Raw genomic sequence first — 18,321 nt, forward strand, 5'->3', positions numbered from 1 at the left:
ATTTATTTATTATACGTAGTATTTTATTTATTTATTCACATCTAAACCACATCTTCGTTTAAAAACTTACAAATACGGTTTCCAGAAAAGTTTCTTTAAATTTTATCGTGTGAAAAGAGTGACTGCTGAGTTTATTGCTATTGTCTATAGATACAACTTTACAAATAAGCGGTAGAATTTTGATTTGTGAAAAATGAATTTGTCTACAGTAAAATTTAATTTTATAACTAACTTAGAAGTTCGAAATTGGTTGATTACTTTCTAGAACTATTTTATCAATACAAAAGTGTATCTGTCTGTGTGTTTGTCTATCTGTCTTAACTTTTCATAGCTCATTCATATAATCAAAATACTTAAACAAAGTTTTGGTGCAGCAATACATTCTGGAGAAGCATTCGCGGGCATCAGCTAGGTAAGAATAAAGCTTAGACAGACGACAGAACCAAGGCTATTTAAGAATTTGATTGAAAATCAAAAGCAAAGATCTAGTTTTAAATAAGACTGAAAACTGTTACGTGCGGTTAATATTAATATGCGCAAATATGCGATCAACTTTAGCTACACGTAGTCTCAACCACCATATAAAGATGCAGCTCACATGTCCCGTATTACCAGCACGTAGGGTTCATTGTTATAAAACAAGCAGCTCGCGAGTCGAGAGGCTCGGAAGCTGTGAAAAATGAACATCTCTTGGAGCCGAGATTAAAAATTATACGCTTTTGTCTTGAAGCGAGTGTGTTTTCAACCAAGATGCATTTCATATAATCTTACGTTTTATACAAAAATTGTTTTTAAATAATATAGCGAAATGTTTCATATTCATAGAGTAATTTTATCTATAGAGTTGCTAAGATTGCATAAGAACATTTTATAGCGCGATGATAATATTAAAAATCCTACTTACTAAAAAAATTTAAAGAAATTCAAGTTTAATTTTTTTTTGTTTAAATTAGACCAGGTATTAAAGGTACACGTTAGGAGGACCTAGGTAGAGAGAGATCTAGGAGAGAGAGTTCTAGGTAGAGTCGACTGGTGGTCAAGTCATAACAAAGTATACACCTACAAGTAGGTAACAACTTAATAATAAAAAATAAAAAAAATTACTTAGCAAGTAATAACTTGAACATGAAACAAAAAACTTTGAATTTTGAGGCTTTAATTCTTGAAAATGGCCAGAGCTAGTATATTCGAATTATTTATTAAAAATATAAATTGTAGATTAAAAAAACATACTTACAAAAAACAAACTCATGTTTAAATTTACGTTAAAAAACGTAAGTTAAGTTAAAGATTTAAGTTTAATTGAAGTAAAAAAAATGATGTTTGCGTAACTTTAATTTTTTTTTAGGTACCCAGGTAACAACAGGTTATATCTTACTTACGTTAATTAATACGACGAAATTGCCGAAACAATTGAAAAAATAAATCATCGTTTAAGTAATAACTGTTTGTTAAAAAAGAGTACGGACCTAAATCAAAGAACCTAATCAAAATAACCGTGAATTTAGAACACAAGTGCGATTATGCGCGTGTGTGACATGTTGATTTTGTTCAAGCTAATTAGAGCGTGGCTTCGGCCGCTGTATGAGTACGAGGTATTGTACTGAGTTAGTTAGTTAGTAAGTAAGCAGATGCACTCACCGGGCGGCGGCAGTGCTGGACGCTACGGGCCGGGTCTCCCGCTCGACTCTTGAACAAAATCATCAAGTCAGAATTTGACCCACAAAATATTACTAGCCCCTAAGCTAAGTGACCCCAGTTTCAGAAACGCTATTTATTTATTTATTTTACATCTCATCGGAACGGCAGTGCCACTTACAATAGATGATTAATGATTTATTATACAAACACAAAAGAGACAAAATTCGTAAAGATAAAACAAATGACACAATAAGTAAAGGATTTTGAGGATACAATGATTAAATCAGTGAATCAGCTTTATAACTTGAAAAATAATCAAAATAAATTGGTATTCTTAACGGGTGGTTTTTTTAATATCAAATTAGTTAGTATGGACTACAAATTACGGTAGTTAGCATTTCTGAAACCTGATAAAAACTAATCGTCGATCAGATTTGAAAGTTATTTTAGACATCCGATTATTTAATTAGGTACTGGAGGGTTATCTACTGGTAAAGGGATTATATTTTATGTTGAACAAGTACGGTCCTAAGGCCTTATCCATACTATAACATTATAAATGCGAAAGTGTGTCTGTCTGTCTGCTTCGTTTTTATGGCCCAACCGCTGAACCGATTTTAATGAAATTTGATACACTTACCTACTACTTTTGGTACACGTATTTTTATCCCGGAAAATCAAAAAGTTTCTACGGGATTAAAAAAAACCAAAATCCACGCGGGTGAAACCGCGGGCATCCCCTAGATATAAAATAATTATTTTTGTCAACACTATTTTTTGTTTCGAGTTAGAAATAAACTAAAATTAGGTTAGGTTACAGGAGTTGACTTTTTTAAATTCAAAATAATATGTTTAGATAACTAGTTCGTGCCATTATCGTGATCAACGTAGCGCCGGCTCACTACAGAGCACGGACCTTCTTTAAGTACCTATGAAAACAGTTTGCCCATAGTCCACCAAGTGGCCAAGTGCGGATTGGCACAATTCACACACCTCTGAGAACGTTATGGAGAACTTTCAGGCATGCCAGGTTTTGATTTTAGGACACGATTTTTCCTTCGCCGTTAAAGCGTGATTAATTGTCACATCTTTATTTATTATTTTATTTCCACATTTTAAATTTTTCCATGAACTTCGTCTAATTTAGGAGTTATATATAGACTGCATTTTTAAGATCCTGTGGAAAAATAGAAGTATCCATAAGAAAAATTTTATACCTATTATGAAATCTGTATTTGATTGATAAACTAAAAGAATTGGTGATAGCCTAATGGTACTAGATTTCCGAAAGAAAACCGTCGGGCGAAAATTTGCATGCCTGAAATTTCACCATAGTGTTCTCAAAGGTGTATGAAGTCTAACGATCTGCACTTGGCTATCGTGGCGAGCTATGGCCTCAGAAACCCTTTCCATTCTGAGAGGATACTTTATAGTGAGACGGGCGATGGGTTGAGAGGAGATGATGAAACTGAAGTTGGTCTAATATTCCGTATTTTTCAACAGCTCACATTAACATTTCCCTTCACTATATTTTTTCCCACGTTTCGACGTTAGGGCAGGTTTAATAAACGTATTTTCTAGCTTTTTCCCCTTTGCTTTCTAAAACGGGCGAATAAGTGAATAAACGCAAACTATGTGCTTAGTGTCTAAAAGCACTCACGTCCTCGTATCTTTGCCGACTGGTAGTTGTGCGATCCGACGGTACATTACAATGCTTTTTGTCTCTCTATGATAACGCACTCACCACTCTTTCAGCAAAATAATTTATTTCTATTAAAATTAAAGTTAGAAATTTTTAAAGACAATAATTTTTCACTTAAAACGTTCAAAGCTACACTCGACGACGTTTTACGAAGCGCGCGCGTACGTGCAATTATTTTCACATTATTTTCATGTAGGAAAAGTTTTTATCTGTGCAATAAGGTTTATGGAGCATCTAGTTTTTAAAATGCCTTCTACGTCTCTTGAAGTTGCGTATAATACGCTTTTGTCATTTCCAATTGAAATGTGTTACCGAAATAATGTATGAACTATAGCTAGATACAATTAAACGTTCACAAATTACAACAGCTCTAGAACAAAACTGACATGGAACATTGTACTCACCTCATTTTAAGGAAACAAGAAACCGTAAAAAGTTAAAATCAAACTTTTACCTACCCAAAAGTGATATTAATTACCTATAGGTACGCCTTGAGTAGGTGTATTTTCAAATTATTTTTGTAAGTTGTCATTTTTAACCTCACTTACCTAGCTTCATGATCTTCGTAAAATAAGAAATTATTCTAGCAGTTACAGTAAGTACCTACTTAATAAATAAATGCATGCAAGGATTAGATGCCTAACTACCTCACGCAATGGTCTTGCACCACCTAAATCCAGTGGCTTCCTGCTATTCATTCGTGGCGTCTGCCCACCTTGTGGGGAGTCTACTAATGCTGCGCTTTCCGGTGAGAGGTCGCCATTCCAGCAACTTGGGACCCCAACGCTTATCCGTGTTTCTAATTACGTGCCCTGCCCATCGCTACTTCAGCTTCGCAACCCGCTGAGCTATGTCGGTTACTCTGGTTCTCCTATGCATCTATATCAATGTTTTGTAAATAAAAGCGGGACCTCACCAAGCAGCCACGGCGCAACATTGTAGTTCTCTGCACTTTTGGGGATGGTCTCCGTCCAATGGTCAGCGATTTTGGGCAAACTGGGAGCGGCGTAATGCATTTACTTCTACACGTAGGTACATCGATGTTGTATAGAAGCAGGCGTCACTTTGCGGAAGTCCATGATATACAAGGAACCAAAGCTTAATTTGCTATAATACGCTAAACCAGACAAATCTGTATGGTGTAACATGCAGCATGCGGTATGCACCTCCCGCCCTCCCATTCCCACTCACTTCCACTCGCGATCGAGTGGTTTTGAAAGTGTGGTGCTCCGTGGTGGTGGTGCGTATTGCTTGCTTGGTGGCTGGCTTTTCCTGCATGTTTAGCAGTGGGAGGGCAGGCGGTGCATATCGCATGCTGCGTGTTGCACCATACAGATTTGTCTGGTTTAGCGGATTATTAGCAAATTAAGCTTTTGATTCTTTGTATAAAAGGGATCCTTGCCAAGCAGCCACGGCGGAATATTGTAGTTCTCAGCACTTTTGAGGATGGTCTCCGTTCGATGGTCGGCCAGGAACTTTTGGACAATTTGGGAGAGGCATAAGCATCTACATCAGGTTGTCTAAGTACTGAGGGATCCTCACCGAGCAGCCACGGCGCCACGTTGTCGTTCTCCTTGGCACTCTTGAGGATGGTCTCCGGGAGCGGCAGCGAGTGGCGCACCATGGCGCCGTACAGCCCGTACTCCGCCATGATGGTGGACCTGCCCCAGCACTTCTCCGTTTTGCGCCATTTCGCTCGTCGGTTTTGAAACCACACCTGGAAGAATTTGGGTAAATTTAACTTTATTTATTTATTTCTATACTAGCGCTAACAGACCTGCTGGAAAGTGATGATACAGCCTAAGATGAAAACTTAAGTAATTCGTTTTTTGTATGTAGGCCTACTTTTTATGCGCTTAAGAATAACTGCCTGGTACGTTCACGAGCGACGCGACGTCTTGAATTTAGGTTAAGAAAACCGGCCAAGTGCGAGTCAGACTCGCTCACCGAGGGTTCCGTACTCGGCTATTTTTTCCGACATTTTGCACGAGAGATCAAAAACTATTATGCATAAAAATATATAAAAATCTGTTTTAGAATATACAGGCAAAGCCCTTTCATATGATGCCCCACTTGGTATAGTTAGGTAAGTATCTTACTTTGACAATTGAAACGAATTTAATATTTTTTAAATGATGTAACCACAATTTTCGGAATTATTCCTTTACTTGTGCTTGACCTACCTAACTGCCAAATTTCATGATTTTAAGTCAACGGGAAGTACTCTATCGGTTTTCTTGACAGACACGACGGACGGACGGACGGACAGACAGAAATACAACAAAGTGATCGTATAAGGGTTCCGTTTTTCCTATTGAGTTACGGAACCCTAAAAAAGTCGTGTGAACTGTTTGATTTTCCGGGAAAACAATCCTATGTCACTCTCCAGGTCTTTACTGTTATACCGTCATACCGTTACCGGAGATAACCATTGGCAGCTTTAGAGTACGGAACCCTAAACATATTACAGCAAAATAGCACCAGAAAAAAATTCGCAGTAGGTAATAGAAAACATGCACTCTAATCAGAAGTAGGAGGCACTGAGTTAAAAAAAGTAAAACTTTTTGTCGTTGCTGAAAAGTTTTCACGAACAGACGCAGTGATTGGTGGAAATGAAAGGCTGGCAGCAGCAGCGCCGAGCCCCGCAGTAACTAAGCATATAAAACAAACCAATTAGCGCACACAACGCGGCTAGATTAAATTTTCAAATTTGGAACCGCTCTACCAGAGTGAACGACGCTACGCTGTGTGTTTAGTCAGGGCTGGTGAAGCAACTCTTTTCTTTTATTGGTTCTTTTCTTTTATTGTAAGACTAAAGCTTTTATTGTAAGCTTCAATAGGTTAGAGGAGTGGACTGAAAACCGAAAGGTCGGCGGTTCAAAGCCCAGCGTTGCATTTAGTACCTACCTACTCCTAGTACAAGCTTGACGCTTAGTTGGAGGGGAAAGGAGAATATTAGTCATGGCGAATATTCTTTTTTTTTTAATAGTTCGTGTGGATTTAGATTTTAAAAATCCCGTGAGAAATCTTTGATTTCCCAGGGTAAAAAGTCTAGCCGTCACTCTCCGCAAACTACGTAAGTACCTGCCTTTAATGATTCTAGGTCAACGGGAAGTACCCTATAGGTTTTCTTGACAGACACGACAGACGGACAGACAGACAGATAGACAACAAAGTTCTATAAGGGTTCCGTTTTTCCTTTTGAGGTACGTAATCCTAAAAAAGAAACGGTATTTTGGTGCTAAAACATTACGTACCAGTGTAGGTATGAAACTGAGTAGGTACCTATTATTTAGAGCAAACCCACAAGTGTCAGCCCTAGCTCGCAGCCTGCTCGACGAAACAGTTAATTTCTAATTAAATTTGTTAATTAAACTCGATCCGCGCTCTCCGCGCAAATTAATACTCCGCCCTATTATGTTCCCAGACTCGTAACCGGTACTCAGTAGGTACCAATACCTACTGATTACCTTTGTATGTTTGTGCTATGACATAATAAGTATATTATTGAGCATATAACAGCTATAAGTATAGTACTATATCGTAAATTAAATTACTATTAACATTATCATGCCCCTGAAGCGATCTTGAAGTTTTTATACTCATCCCAAAATCGACCAACACGTCTAAAGAAATTTTCAGTTCAAAAATATTTAAAAAACCGACTTCCAAAACCACTACAAAGTAGATAAATAATTTTTGTTTCTGCTCGTGTGTCGTGTATACAGTATGTATGAAGTCGGACGAGCATAATAAAAGGAACTAGAAATCTAAGCATGAAGCTCGCCCGACTTCATACTCATAGGTAGGTATATACACGTGTAGAAACAAAAATTATTTTTCTACTTTGTACTTAGTGGTTTTGGAAGTCGGTTTTTTAATATTTTATTTTATTTCAAGTTTTTTAGAGTAAGTAGTCATTACTTGGTAACTAAAATATCAATGCACCAGCAAAACCAGGAGGCCTAACAAGATAAAGTTGAAAACTAAAACCCGACTGATCGTCTTAATAAACGCTGAAATATTAGAATAAAATTGTTTTTCTATCGCTTGGTATATTTCAATGTTGTTGTACATTTATATTCATGAGCTCAGAAAGTTCTCCTTTTTCATTTGACATCCCACTTGATACAATAGCAGAAAAAATTTTTGAAGACCCCCACTTTTTGATGTAACATCCGTTAGGTCAATTTTTTTCGTATAAAATATAGCCTATGACACCCGGACCTTTACAACGAATTAATTGACACCTCATTCATCAAAATCGGCCCAGTATTTTAGGCACTACAGTGGAACACACAGAATCTGGATGTAAACATACATAATTCATACATAGTTATTACATAAGTATTCATACATAGACATAGACTGCTAATATTATATCATAACCCTTTTGGCTTTGCCGCAGTCGGGTAAAAAGACTTTGTCGATGTCAAATTGTCAGTGTGTCGTCCCAAGGCCACAGTAGAGCCAGTAATTGTCACACAATCAGGTTACCGCCGGCCTAATCTTGGCCACAATTAGTCTGTCAGCGGCCCGCGACACGCAATCAATATCGGCGCCGACTGTCGCGGTCGGCAACTCGCCCCAGGCACTACTTACACTGTGTTCACGTTAGATACCACAGACTGGTCAAGCTTAGTGGTGTGTGTGGTAGATACTAGTGTAGACACGTATAGGGCTTTAGTAAAACAGCAGCTGGTCGATTAAAAAAAAAAAAACTAGCCAAGTGCAAGTTGGACTCGCATACGACGGGTTCCGTACCATAATTCAAAAAATTCAAAATATTTTTATTCAATTAGACTTTTACAAGTTGTTTTGAATCGTGAAAAGCATCTACCACTGGTTCGGAATGCCTTCCTACCGAGAAGAACCAGCAAGAAACTCGGCAGTCGCTCTTTTCAAAGATTTGATATACAATATTATGCCATGTATAAAAGCAATTGAAGTCCCGCACAAGAAATAACACTTTTTTTTTTTGTAAAAATCAGACATTATATTTTGAAAATATTGTCTCTACCTAGAACCGTATTCCTCTTTGCTGAAGGATCGTGTTCTCTTTCCATTAATCCTATAATAATGGTAGGAGTTCTCTTGGGATAATAATGCGGTGGGTTCCCAGATCCTTCCGCATACAACTCGATTAAGAGTACGAGACTCTTAGGGTTAATTTACAGTTATTATCAGATGCTAGTGATAATAACTGGGACCGACATCTTAACGTGCTCTCCGAGGTATGAAGGAAACGAAAAGGTCAAATTCGGACCTCTGAAGTCAGTCACCCATCCAGTTACCGACTATAGTCGATTGCGATTGTTAAGCAAAATATTGTACCTGCATTTTATTGAATAAACAAATCATTCATTCATTCTTTCATTTGTACCTTACCACAAATTCACAGTTTCCTAATTTTTCCCTTAACTTCTGCTATAAGACATCCATTTTAAGATTCTAGGTTAAAAGGAAGTAAGCTACATAAATATCAACAATGCTAACTATGGGCTTCATGATAAAGCTTAATGTCACTGAGTGGACGATGGAAAGAGATGCTTGGAGTTTCTCTTTGTGTTAAAAACAGAAAATGAGGAGATCCGTAGGAGAACCAAACTTTATTCCTAGAGGTATTCTCTTCAAGTCGAAGATAATAAGAAATAATGAGTGCTGACAGCAACGAAATGTACCTGCCACTATCTCAGTAGAGTTATCCGCACAATATCGTGTAATTGGCACTTACACGCCTGCGCGGCGTCGCACGAATTTCCTAATTAACATACAGGCACAAAGGTTCCGTGTAATTGTTAATTTGGCAGCACATTCGGCCGCTTTAATGACTCGTAGCCCCGTGCGAGGAAATTACTCCTAGCCGGCAATTTATTACTTGTATGTGACGTACTCCAGCCTAACCAGACCTTCCCGAACGACCCGCTGATAATGCCCGCACAGGTCAGAGTTGAGTGGACGCATTAGTTTAAAGGGTATTTTGTAATGTTTGCAAAACAATTTGTTGGGCGCCCATACGATTCTATACTCGTAGCGTTTGGATTTGTTAGAAAGCTAACTCCAATAACGGATGGCAATTTTGTTTTGGAAAAAGCTATGCTGGGTTTTGGAATTATGTAATTAGTTCTGAGACTAAGTTGTAATTTTTAAAGTTAATAATGAACTAATGGAATTGTGTGTTTCTCATTGAAAACACATAATTCCAAATTACAGTAGGTAATTCAATTTCAATTTTTGTAGGTTGCTACTTCTAACTACGCATAAATCAATCAATATATACAAAAAAGATTTGTTCTGACTGATATATCAACGCACAGCCTAAACCGTAAAGTAGCCGTTTATGACTTATAGGGAGGGGGATATACACTAATAAAGGAGCTTTGGAAATTCCACCCCCTAAGGGGGTTAGCTAAGGGTTGAAAGTTTGGATGAATGTTTTCAAGTTACTTATACCTTTTTGGGCTTTCAGTTAAAAATAAAGAAATACGTGTTTCAGGATTTTTGGAAACTATAAAAACTCTGCGTGATTTTTGCATGGTAATACCTAGTTAAAGACTGGAGAGGACAAAAGCTACTTTTGAACCCGGAAAAGGATAGAGTTCCCACAGGATTTTTAAAAACCAACAAGGTCAGAGTCCAAGTCTACTCGTACTAAGATAATAAAGGTAAAGCTTTGAGCTATATCAAATAGTTTTACCAATATCAAATAGTGCGGGTGTTTAAACGCAAGAGTAACACTTGTTGACAGTATCCTAATCTACCACACAAAGGGCTCGCCAACGCACGGTCAGGTGTTAGGTCCCCTGAGGGCCTTGCTCGGGGCTTCCCTCGGGGCCTCACGGTTTAGGCCCCCCATTATATCAGTAATTTGTTCTGCTAAATCGAAACACTTTGCTGATTATTACAAATCTAGTATTTTTATCTTTCATAGCAAAACAAGACACCTTTATCGATTCGTCCAGTGTGTCTAAAAATTAAACTTTTACAGGTAGGTAGGTACTTTTGAATCGTCAAGTGCATCTACCACTGGTTCGGAATGCTTTTCCTACCGAGAAGAATCAGCAAGAAACTCGGCGGTTGCTCTTTTCAAAGATCTGTCCATCGTTTGTCGGTCAAAGTCATTTTAAAATAACCTTGAGCTGAAAAATACAAGCTCTGCCAAAAAGCCAAATAAAAGTACCTAAAAAACGACACATTTAAAAATAGCGCCATACAATTTGTTTTCAGAAATCCATGTCACTGGGGATAATGTAAGAATTCTTTCAAAACCCCATATCTACATCAAAATCTGTTCAGGCATTTAAAAGTTATGGTCGAATAAAGATACTCACAGACATAGCTACTTAGGTCCTACCTACATGAATCCTGAAAATGTTGCAGTCCTTTTTTGGACTGTCGTGTGATAATTATTAGGTTTCTTAGATAGTTTTTGGCAAAAAAAAAAAAAAAAAAAATTATCGATCCCATAAAATGGGGATGGATAATTTTTGGGGATGTCTTTAAGCATATTGTCATAGATTGATATGTTATGTAGGTAGGTACGTAAAATGGGATAAACTCAAGGGATAAACGTCCCCGGGGACGAGTCACTAGTTCCCCCAAAACATCATCCATATTATCATAGTCTTACCAGCACTTCGATGATTATAATTAATATCGGCTTTTTTACGTCATCGCCTACTATACCTACAAGATTCCAAAAAACAGCAACAAAAATGGCTTTGATAATGAAGTGTTTCATCATCATCACTAACCGAAACTCGTCCACAGCTGACATAATGTCACTTGTAAGGACTTCTACACGCCACGCTCCGTGCCGCTTTCCAGCAGTTACCCACGACTCATTTGATGGCATCAATCCACCACCAAGTATTCAAGTCTTCCAAGTTCCAGAGTTTCGGTGCGAAGTCGCCGTCCCAGCACCTTGGGAGTTGTCAGTTGGGACCCAACATCTATCCGTTTTGTAATCATGTATACGCCCTACGCATTGCGACTTTAGCTTTGTTACCTGCTGAGCTATGTCGGTTACTTTGTTTCTCCTACGGATCTCCTCATTTCTGATTTGATCACGAATCGAAATTTTAAGCATAGGTTATAAGCTCTAGCCGTCGTCGCCCGCTGAATGACTCTGAACATTCTTAGAGGCCTATTAACTTAGCGACCATTTCGCGAAAACTAATGAATGCATTTAAATGAAATTTGGTACAGTGGTAGTTGATACTCTAGGTTAACATATAGAGTAGTTTAATCCCCGAAAAAAATTAGGGATTCTTAGGGATACGGGATCAATTTTTTTGTCGATTTTACTCCATACTTAACTAAAAGAACCGATTTAAAAAAAAATCTTTTGCTTTACAGAGGTTGTACTGTCAGGTTAGCTTAGGTAAGTACTAAGTACCATGTAAGTTTGGTAAAGATTTGATTAACAGTTTCGGAAATAGAAGATGGAACTCCTCAACGGGTAGCAGCAAATCGATCGCGATCGGTATAATAGCTTAGTAGGAAGTAGATGCTTAACCAAAATACCTAGCATATCATACAATACATTTTCATTTCTTCCCTATTACTTAGTAACAGCTTTAATTCCGGTAAATAAATTAGCAGATAGGTACTAGGTAGGTACGTGCCTTTTCTCAGTGCAAGTAGTACATATAATATGTCATATTTTGTCAATGGAATAGGTAAACTCCTCGTGCGAAGCCGGGGCAGCTCAACTAGTTACAAATAAATACCTACTATTATTTGTGATAAAAATAAAACGTATCTTTGCGATGCACAGATTGAAACGAAAGCAACTCACAAAATATAAATGAATCCGTTACGTGGAGGGGCCGGACTTCACGTCAGCACAAACGACGACGACGCCAGTGCGGACAGTAAGCAATTTCATTAGTTCAAGACGCCGCGTTGAGGCCGGTGACAGTTTAAATAAGGCCAGTGAGCTCACAAAGGCGTTCTTATTTACGGAGTGCATAATTTCATTTCTTCGGTCGGCTTTCAAATACTTTGAATGGAGTTTCCGAAGCGAGGAGGGCGTGCCGACCAATCAGGTGCAGGCGTTTGCTAAATTGAGCTGCGAATGCGTCTGTTGGCAATTTGGTTCCAATTTGTGGTACAATGCCGCTCCGACGGCTCGCTCGTCGTGTCGTGGCGCCTTAACAGGTTGTTATTCAATTTGGGGTGCGTCCGACACATTTTGATTAGGCAATAAGTTAAAACGCGGCTAGCGGCGGGTTAACTGGGCCCTTGATTGGGAGGTGTGGTGATAATCTAACTGCTTATTTCCTCTATGGAGACGGGCCTTTGGAGCCATTGTCATTCAATATTAATGCTAAGGTATCGATAGTAGCTTAGTGGTTAAGACGTTGGTATCTTATGAAAGGGTTCGAGGGTTCGATTCGAGCACACGACTAACTTTTCGGAGTTAGATAGGGTATGTAAGTATCTTAAACAATTGAATGGGTACTTATCACTTCCTTTAACGGTGAAGTATAACATCGTGAGGAAACCTGCATGCCTGGAACTTATCCATAGGTAATGTGATAGGTAGGTAGATCACCATCAATGTCATGATCATCATCATTTCCACGTATACCAAGTAAATTCAATATTAAGGCTCTTTTGTAGCATCTAATCTGCCTGTTTGTCTACTCTACCATCCACCTTTCTCTCTTTTCTACTATTGCTTACTTATCAAGTTGAATACTACGGGTAGGTATAGGAAATTATAAAAATATCAATTATTAATAAGCATGGAATACTTAGCAATTTCAGGTAAAAACTGTAACTTCCAAGTCTATGGACCGATTCCTTTATTACTTCTTAAGAAGATTTGTTGGAATCGCCCGATCTTGTTACGTTAATACTTGGATTAAAGTAAATGAGATCGAGGGGCGGGGGAGGAAATCAAATTCGGTTATCAAGTATGAAATCCAAGTGAAATTGATCTGATAAGGTATGATTCACATACCACTAAGACTATATATCTAAGAAAGTTTCCTCACGATGTTTTCTTTCACTGTTATAGCAAGTGATACCTATACCTAGCTATACAGCATCGCTACACGCGAGGCACACTTATTACTTTGTTTTTTTTACTGTGTTTGTTAAGTTAATGTCTTCTAATTAAAGAATAAAATAGAATACTGTATTATTCAAAAGGTTATTGTAATTTAATCACACTAATATTATAAAGGAGAAAGTTTGTATGTGTGTGTGTGTATGTTTGTTACTCCTTCACGCAAAAACTACTGGACGGATTGGGCTGAGAATGGAGATAGATTGTACCCTGGATTAGCACATAGGCTACTTTTTATCCCGGAAAAACAAAGAGTTCCCACGGGAATTTTAAAAACCTACATCCACGCGAACGAAGTCGCAGGTATCAGCTAGTACGATTATAAATAACAAACACAAGGTAGGTAGCGACACTGTGTTATTGAACAGACTTTAATTGACATACATAAATACGAAAAGTTAGAGAAGGATCAAACCCCGAACCTACCTACTTAAGTACTTATCTTATCTAATCTAATGCCTTAGTGGGCATTAATAACCAATGGGACAATAACACTATAGGTACCTATACCTAGATCTAATACCCAGTGGGAAAAAATAGGTAGATACAGATGGGTTGAGTAATAACCACTATAACAGTGGGTTAAAGAACTGTAAGAAAGTCATTAAAATAACAGACGAAATTAGAGTTTCCTGCAGTTGCAACAACAAAATGGTGATTGCCCGCGGACAGGCGGCGGCGGCGGAACCGGAAACGCGGCAAGGCTTCAATTGTACATTGATTGCAAGTCACAGTCACGTGGTCGCACTGCCTTGTGCTGACTACAACGCAGCTAAGCCTTTTTAGCTTATTTTAAGGGTTCCGTCCCTCAAAAGGACAAACAGAACCCTTATATAATGACATTGTTGTCTGTCTGTCATCTGCATCTTATACTCTACAGAGTAGTACTCTCCCCCACTCTGAGTGGCGATGGAGAGACTATGTTATCTCGGAGTTTCTTTACGTTATCAAATCAGAGATATACGTAGTGTAAGCGTCACTCACGCAAAACGTATTATTTAAATAATTTTATCGAATGATTGGAATGTCCTACCAATACCTACGTGAAAAACACAGGTGCAACACGTAGAGGTTATCCGAGAGTTTTCATCTAAATAAAAGTAATGGCAAAATTAGAGCGTGATTGCTATCGCAACATCTAATTATTGGCGTCACTCAGAAACGCAGGTATATTATTTAAATATTTTTATCGGATTATTGGAATGTCCTCTCAAAACCAACACAAAAAACACAAGTTCAATGTGTAAAGGTTATCCGAGAGTCTTAATCTAAACAAACTAATGCCAAAATAAATACTTTAATTAGAGCGTGATTGCTATCACAACATCTAATTATCCAGTTCACAATCCAAATACCGAAAATATGCGATATCGCTCCGAATCTCAGAAGGAGACTAAACTAAAACCTTCAAAACACCCGTTTTTATGCAAGTTCAGTCTTGTTCGCCTCCTAGCAACAGATTGTATGACATCGAATGAGCCAAATATCGATTTTATCAAACTACCTTCATCAGATAAATTAATAATTTTATATTATTTTTGACAACTCGAATCAATTTTTAAAATTAACCCTACATAATTATCCAGTTCACGATCCAAACACTGAAAATATGCAATAATCGTTCCGAATCTCAGCTTACAGTAAACGTCCTTAAAGAAGGAGCAAAGTAAGCGACATAGCCGAGCGGGTTGCGAAGCTGAAGTGGCAATGGGCAGGGCAATTCAAAAAACCGGTAGACGTTGGGGTCCCGACTCCCGAGGTGCTGGATGAACCTCATACCGGAAATCGCAACATTGACAGACCGCGTTGCTTTTCTAGAGATATTCCAAACTTAATTTTTGACGTTAGCTGCGTTTTAGCTACCGGCAGGTAGTTGGCAGGCTAACAATGAAGGTAGTAATGAAAATACACACGTAACGAGACTTCCGCCGCGCTCTAGAATAAACAAGACGGCATGTCGCGGGGAAATTATATGCTCCGTGTACAACTTGCCGTGCGGGACAAGCGATAGGCGTAACAGGGTAGAATAGAATAGAGAGCGGTGAAAGAGCGGTTAACATGCTTGCCTGTCTGTCTGTCTGTTAACACGTCAAATCTAACTAATCCGACAAACAAAAGGTGTACAATAGTACCTACTTTGAATAAATGATTTTGACTTTGACTTTCCCTCCTATTCGGGAGGTTGGAGGTTTGAATCTGGCCATGCACTTCTAACAAACAAACATGGACACTGACAAAACAAACAACATCCAACGAGCAATGTAGTAGGCCATGCTGGGTATATCGTTCTCATATTTGACCGTGTGCTAAACGCACTGAGGATTCCTTTAGCCACAATCCGGAAAAGAACGGAACTGATATTGTTTTCAAAGTGTCCAGGTCGAAATGGAGATGTGCAGGCCATGTCTGTAGGACCACAGATGATCGATGGACTCGTTTGAAAGTGATAAAGACTCGGCAAAAAATAAATATTTAGAAAAAAATTATTACCAATTTACCGTTTTTGACAAAAAAAAAAACTAAAATCTCAAGCAAAATTCATTCACTTGGTCTCTCTGGTGGTGAGGTGCAGTAAGAGGGAAAGGGTGACATGCACAGATAACGATTGTTTCCGCCATATTATGTGGAAACAAGATTATTTTAGGTTCCACCCGCCACCTCGATGAAGCGGGCTCTTAAACCGCCGTCCCTCATGGCTCGGCCACTCTGCCACTCGGCCACGCCGCTCGACAGCTGCGCTAAGCAGGCAACTAGCGGCCGTGAATAAGCGATTTTGGGCAATCGCCGCTGTCGGCCGGTTTGCCCAATGGCCGCATAATTGCTATAATATCGATAATTCGCCGCAGACGGCCGCCAATTGACGTCTAATCAATGGAACGCTGTTTGTTTGACGAATTAAAACGAGAGCGCCTATTGCCTGTTGCCTATTTGTGCTTGTTGTGAAATAGCTCGGTCACTGGCTTTTTTTGTCTTTTTTTATCCAGATACGAGTTAGCAACTGACTAACTCACCTGGTGGTAAGTGAAGATGCAGTCTAAGATGGAAGCGGGCTAACCTATTCTCCTTTGGTTTCTACACGGCATCGTACCGGAACGCTAAATCGATTGGCGACACTAGTAGAGTGGTAACTAGCTACGGCCGAAGGCTCCCACCAAACAAAAAACGTGCCCGAAGGGTGCCAACTTTTGAACTCATTGATTTTCCGCGATAAAAAGTAGCCTATGCGTTAATCTAGGGTAGGTATACTATCTCCATTTCAATCAGCCAAATCTGTCCGGTAGTTGTTGTGTGAAAGAGTAACACACATCCATACATACTTTTAAACTTTCGTGTTTATAATTTATAGGATTCTGTAGTAGGCATTTAATCAAAATTTTATCATTTTGATAATATCTAGTCCCTAAGCCCTAGCCCCTAAATTTAATAAATCATGCCTTTAAAACATATCCAAATATGTTCGGCACACCAAAAATTCCAAGAAAATCTCTTCACTCATTAAAAAAGAAGTAACTTTTACAACTTATATGCGCACACCACCATGAAGATGAACGCGATTAATAGTACAGTAGCGCCATCTAGTAGCGTCGTCTAGTATTTAAATAAACCCCGTTGAAGAATGGCTTTTCAATACGACGATTTTTTTATGATATTATACTAGCAACCCGCCCCGGCGGCTTCTTTTTGCGGCACGTGTCAGTCAGCCAGTTTATCCTTTTTTAGCAACCGGCTGCAGCTTCGCTCAGCGAAAATATAAAATAATGATCTTTATTTCCAATAGGTTCCGAAAGAAGTTCGATAAAACCGGCCTTATTCCTTGTCTAAAGGTTCCTTTTTAAACACACTCTGTACAAAATATTCTGGGTCCGAAGGATGGATGATGAAGAGTGAGTCAGGATTTTTTAAATATTTAGATTATTTTTAATGAAAAGCATTTTGAGAATTGAAAAACATATCATCAAATTCTCTTCAAGAGAGTAATCATACTGGCACAAAACGAAAATACGCTTATGTCAAAATACTTGATCAATATCGGCTTATATAGGGAAGTCTCCCTCGGAGTCTCAACTCCACAAATTTTTAATTGGAGAGCCAAGGATTAGACTCTCCAAATGCACACGGTCATATTCGAATATACCGGTATACCGATATACCGGTATCTATGTCCATGTTGATTTAATACCAGTATTAATATAGATTACGGTGCGGGCAGCTTTGTGAAGCGAAATTGAATCCTATTTTAAATATTGGATGATTGCTCAGGAAAATTATGAATTTATGAATAGGTAGGTACACGGGCCAGGGGCCGCGTCCACATAAAAGTAATTGCAATTTTGTATCGGTGTGGTGTGAATGGTAATTTATTATTTATAACGATTAATGTAGCTACCAATTAATATGATCTGACTGGTTTCAATTAAATTTTAAATAATTATATCAGGGAAGGTAGGTCAGGGGTTGTTTTGTGCGTTTCAATTGCCCAGCGCTATCCCATAGCTAAGTATTTCAGTGGGCATACAATCAGGGTTGCTTAAAATGGTAAAAATTAAAATCAAAAATGTATTTCATGTAGAACAACTAGTGGTTCTGAATGCAGATTCTACTGAGAAGAGCTGGAAAGAAACTTGCCAGTTGCTTCTTTTCTAGAATCTTAAAAAGTTAAGTACTCACTCGAAGTCAATGCGTCGTAGGTGGCATTGAACCGAGTTTTGCACGCTATACAATGCGGGTTTGAATATTACTTAATCACTAAAACTACAAGATAAGGCAAATGGTTATTGGCATTGGATTGTGTTAAGGTAGTATCATAATAACGCTAAGTTTTTGCTAGTGTTCTGGTTACAGCCTGTATATACATTAGTACATTCTACTTACACCATATTCTGGGTAAATGAAAGCTTGC

The 18,321-nt window shown here is 38.4% G+C and overlaps 1 protein-coding gene across 2 annotated transcripts in view; it reads right to left on the reverse strand.

Annotated features, from left to right (window-relative positions):
* The window catches only part of LOC123873066 (visual system homeobox 2-like), a 131,460-nt gene that overhangs the window by 17,009 nt on the left and 96,130 nt on the right, over positions 1–18,321 (reverse strand). For both annotated transcript variants that reach the window (XM_045917750.1, XM_045917749.1), the window contains one exon: positions 4,886–5,060. In XM_045917750.1, the coding sequence (XP_045773706.1) occupies positions 4,886–5,060 (175 nt within the window). The remainder of the gene's footprint in view (positions 1–4,885; positions 5,061–18,321) is intronic.

The sequence above is a fragment of the Maniola jurtina genome, chromosome 16 (genome assembly GCF_905333055.1).
Source record: "Maniola jurtina chromosome 16, ilManJurt1.1, whole genome shotgun sequence".
Lineage (NCBI taxonomy): Eukaryota > Metazoa > Arthropoda > Insecta > Lepidoptera > Nymphalidae > Maniola > Maniola jurtina.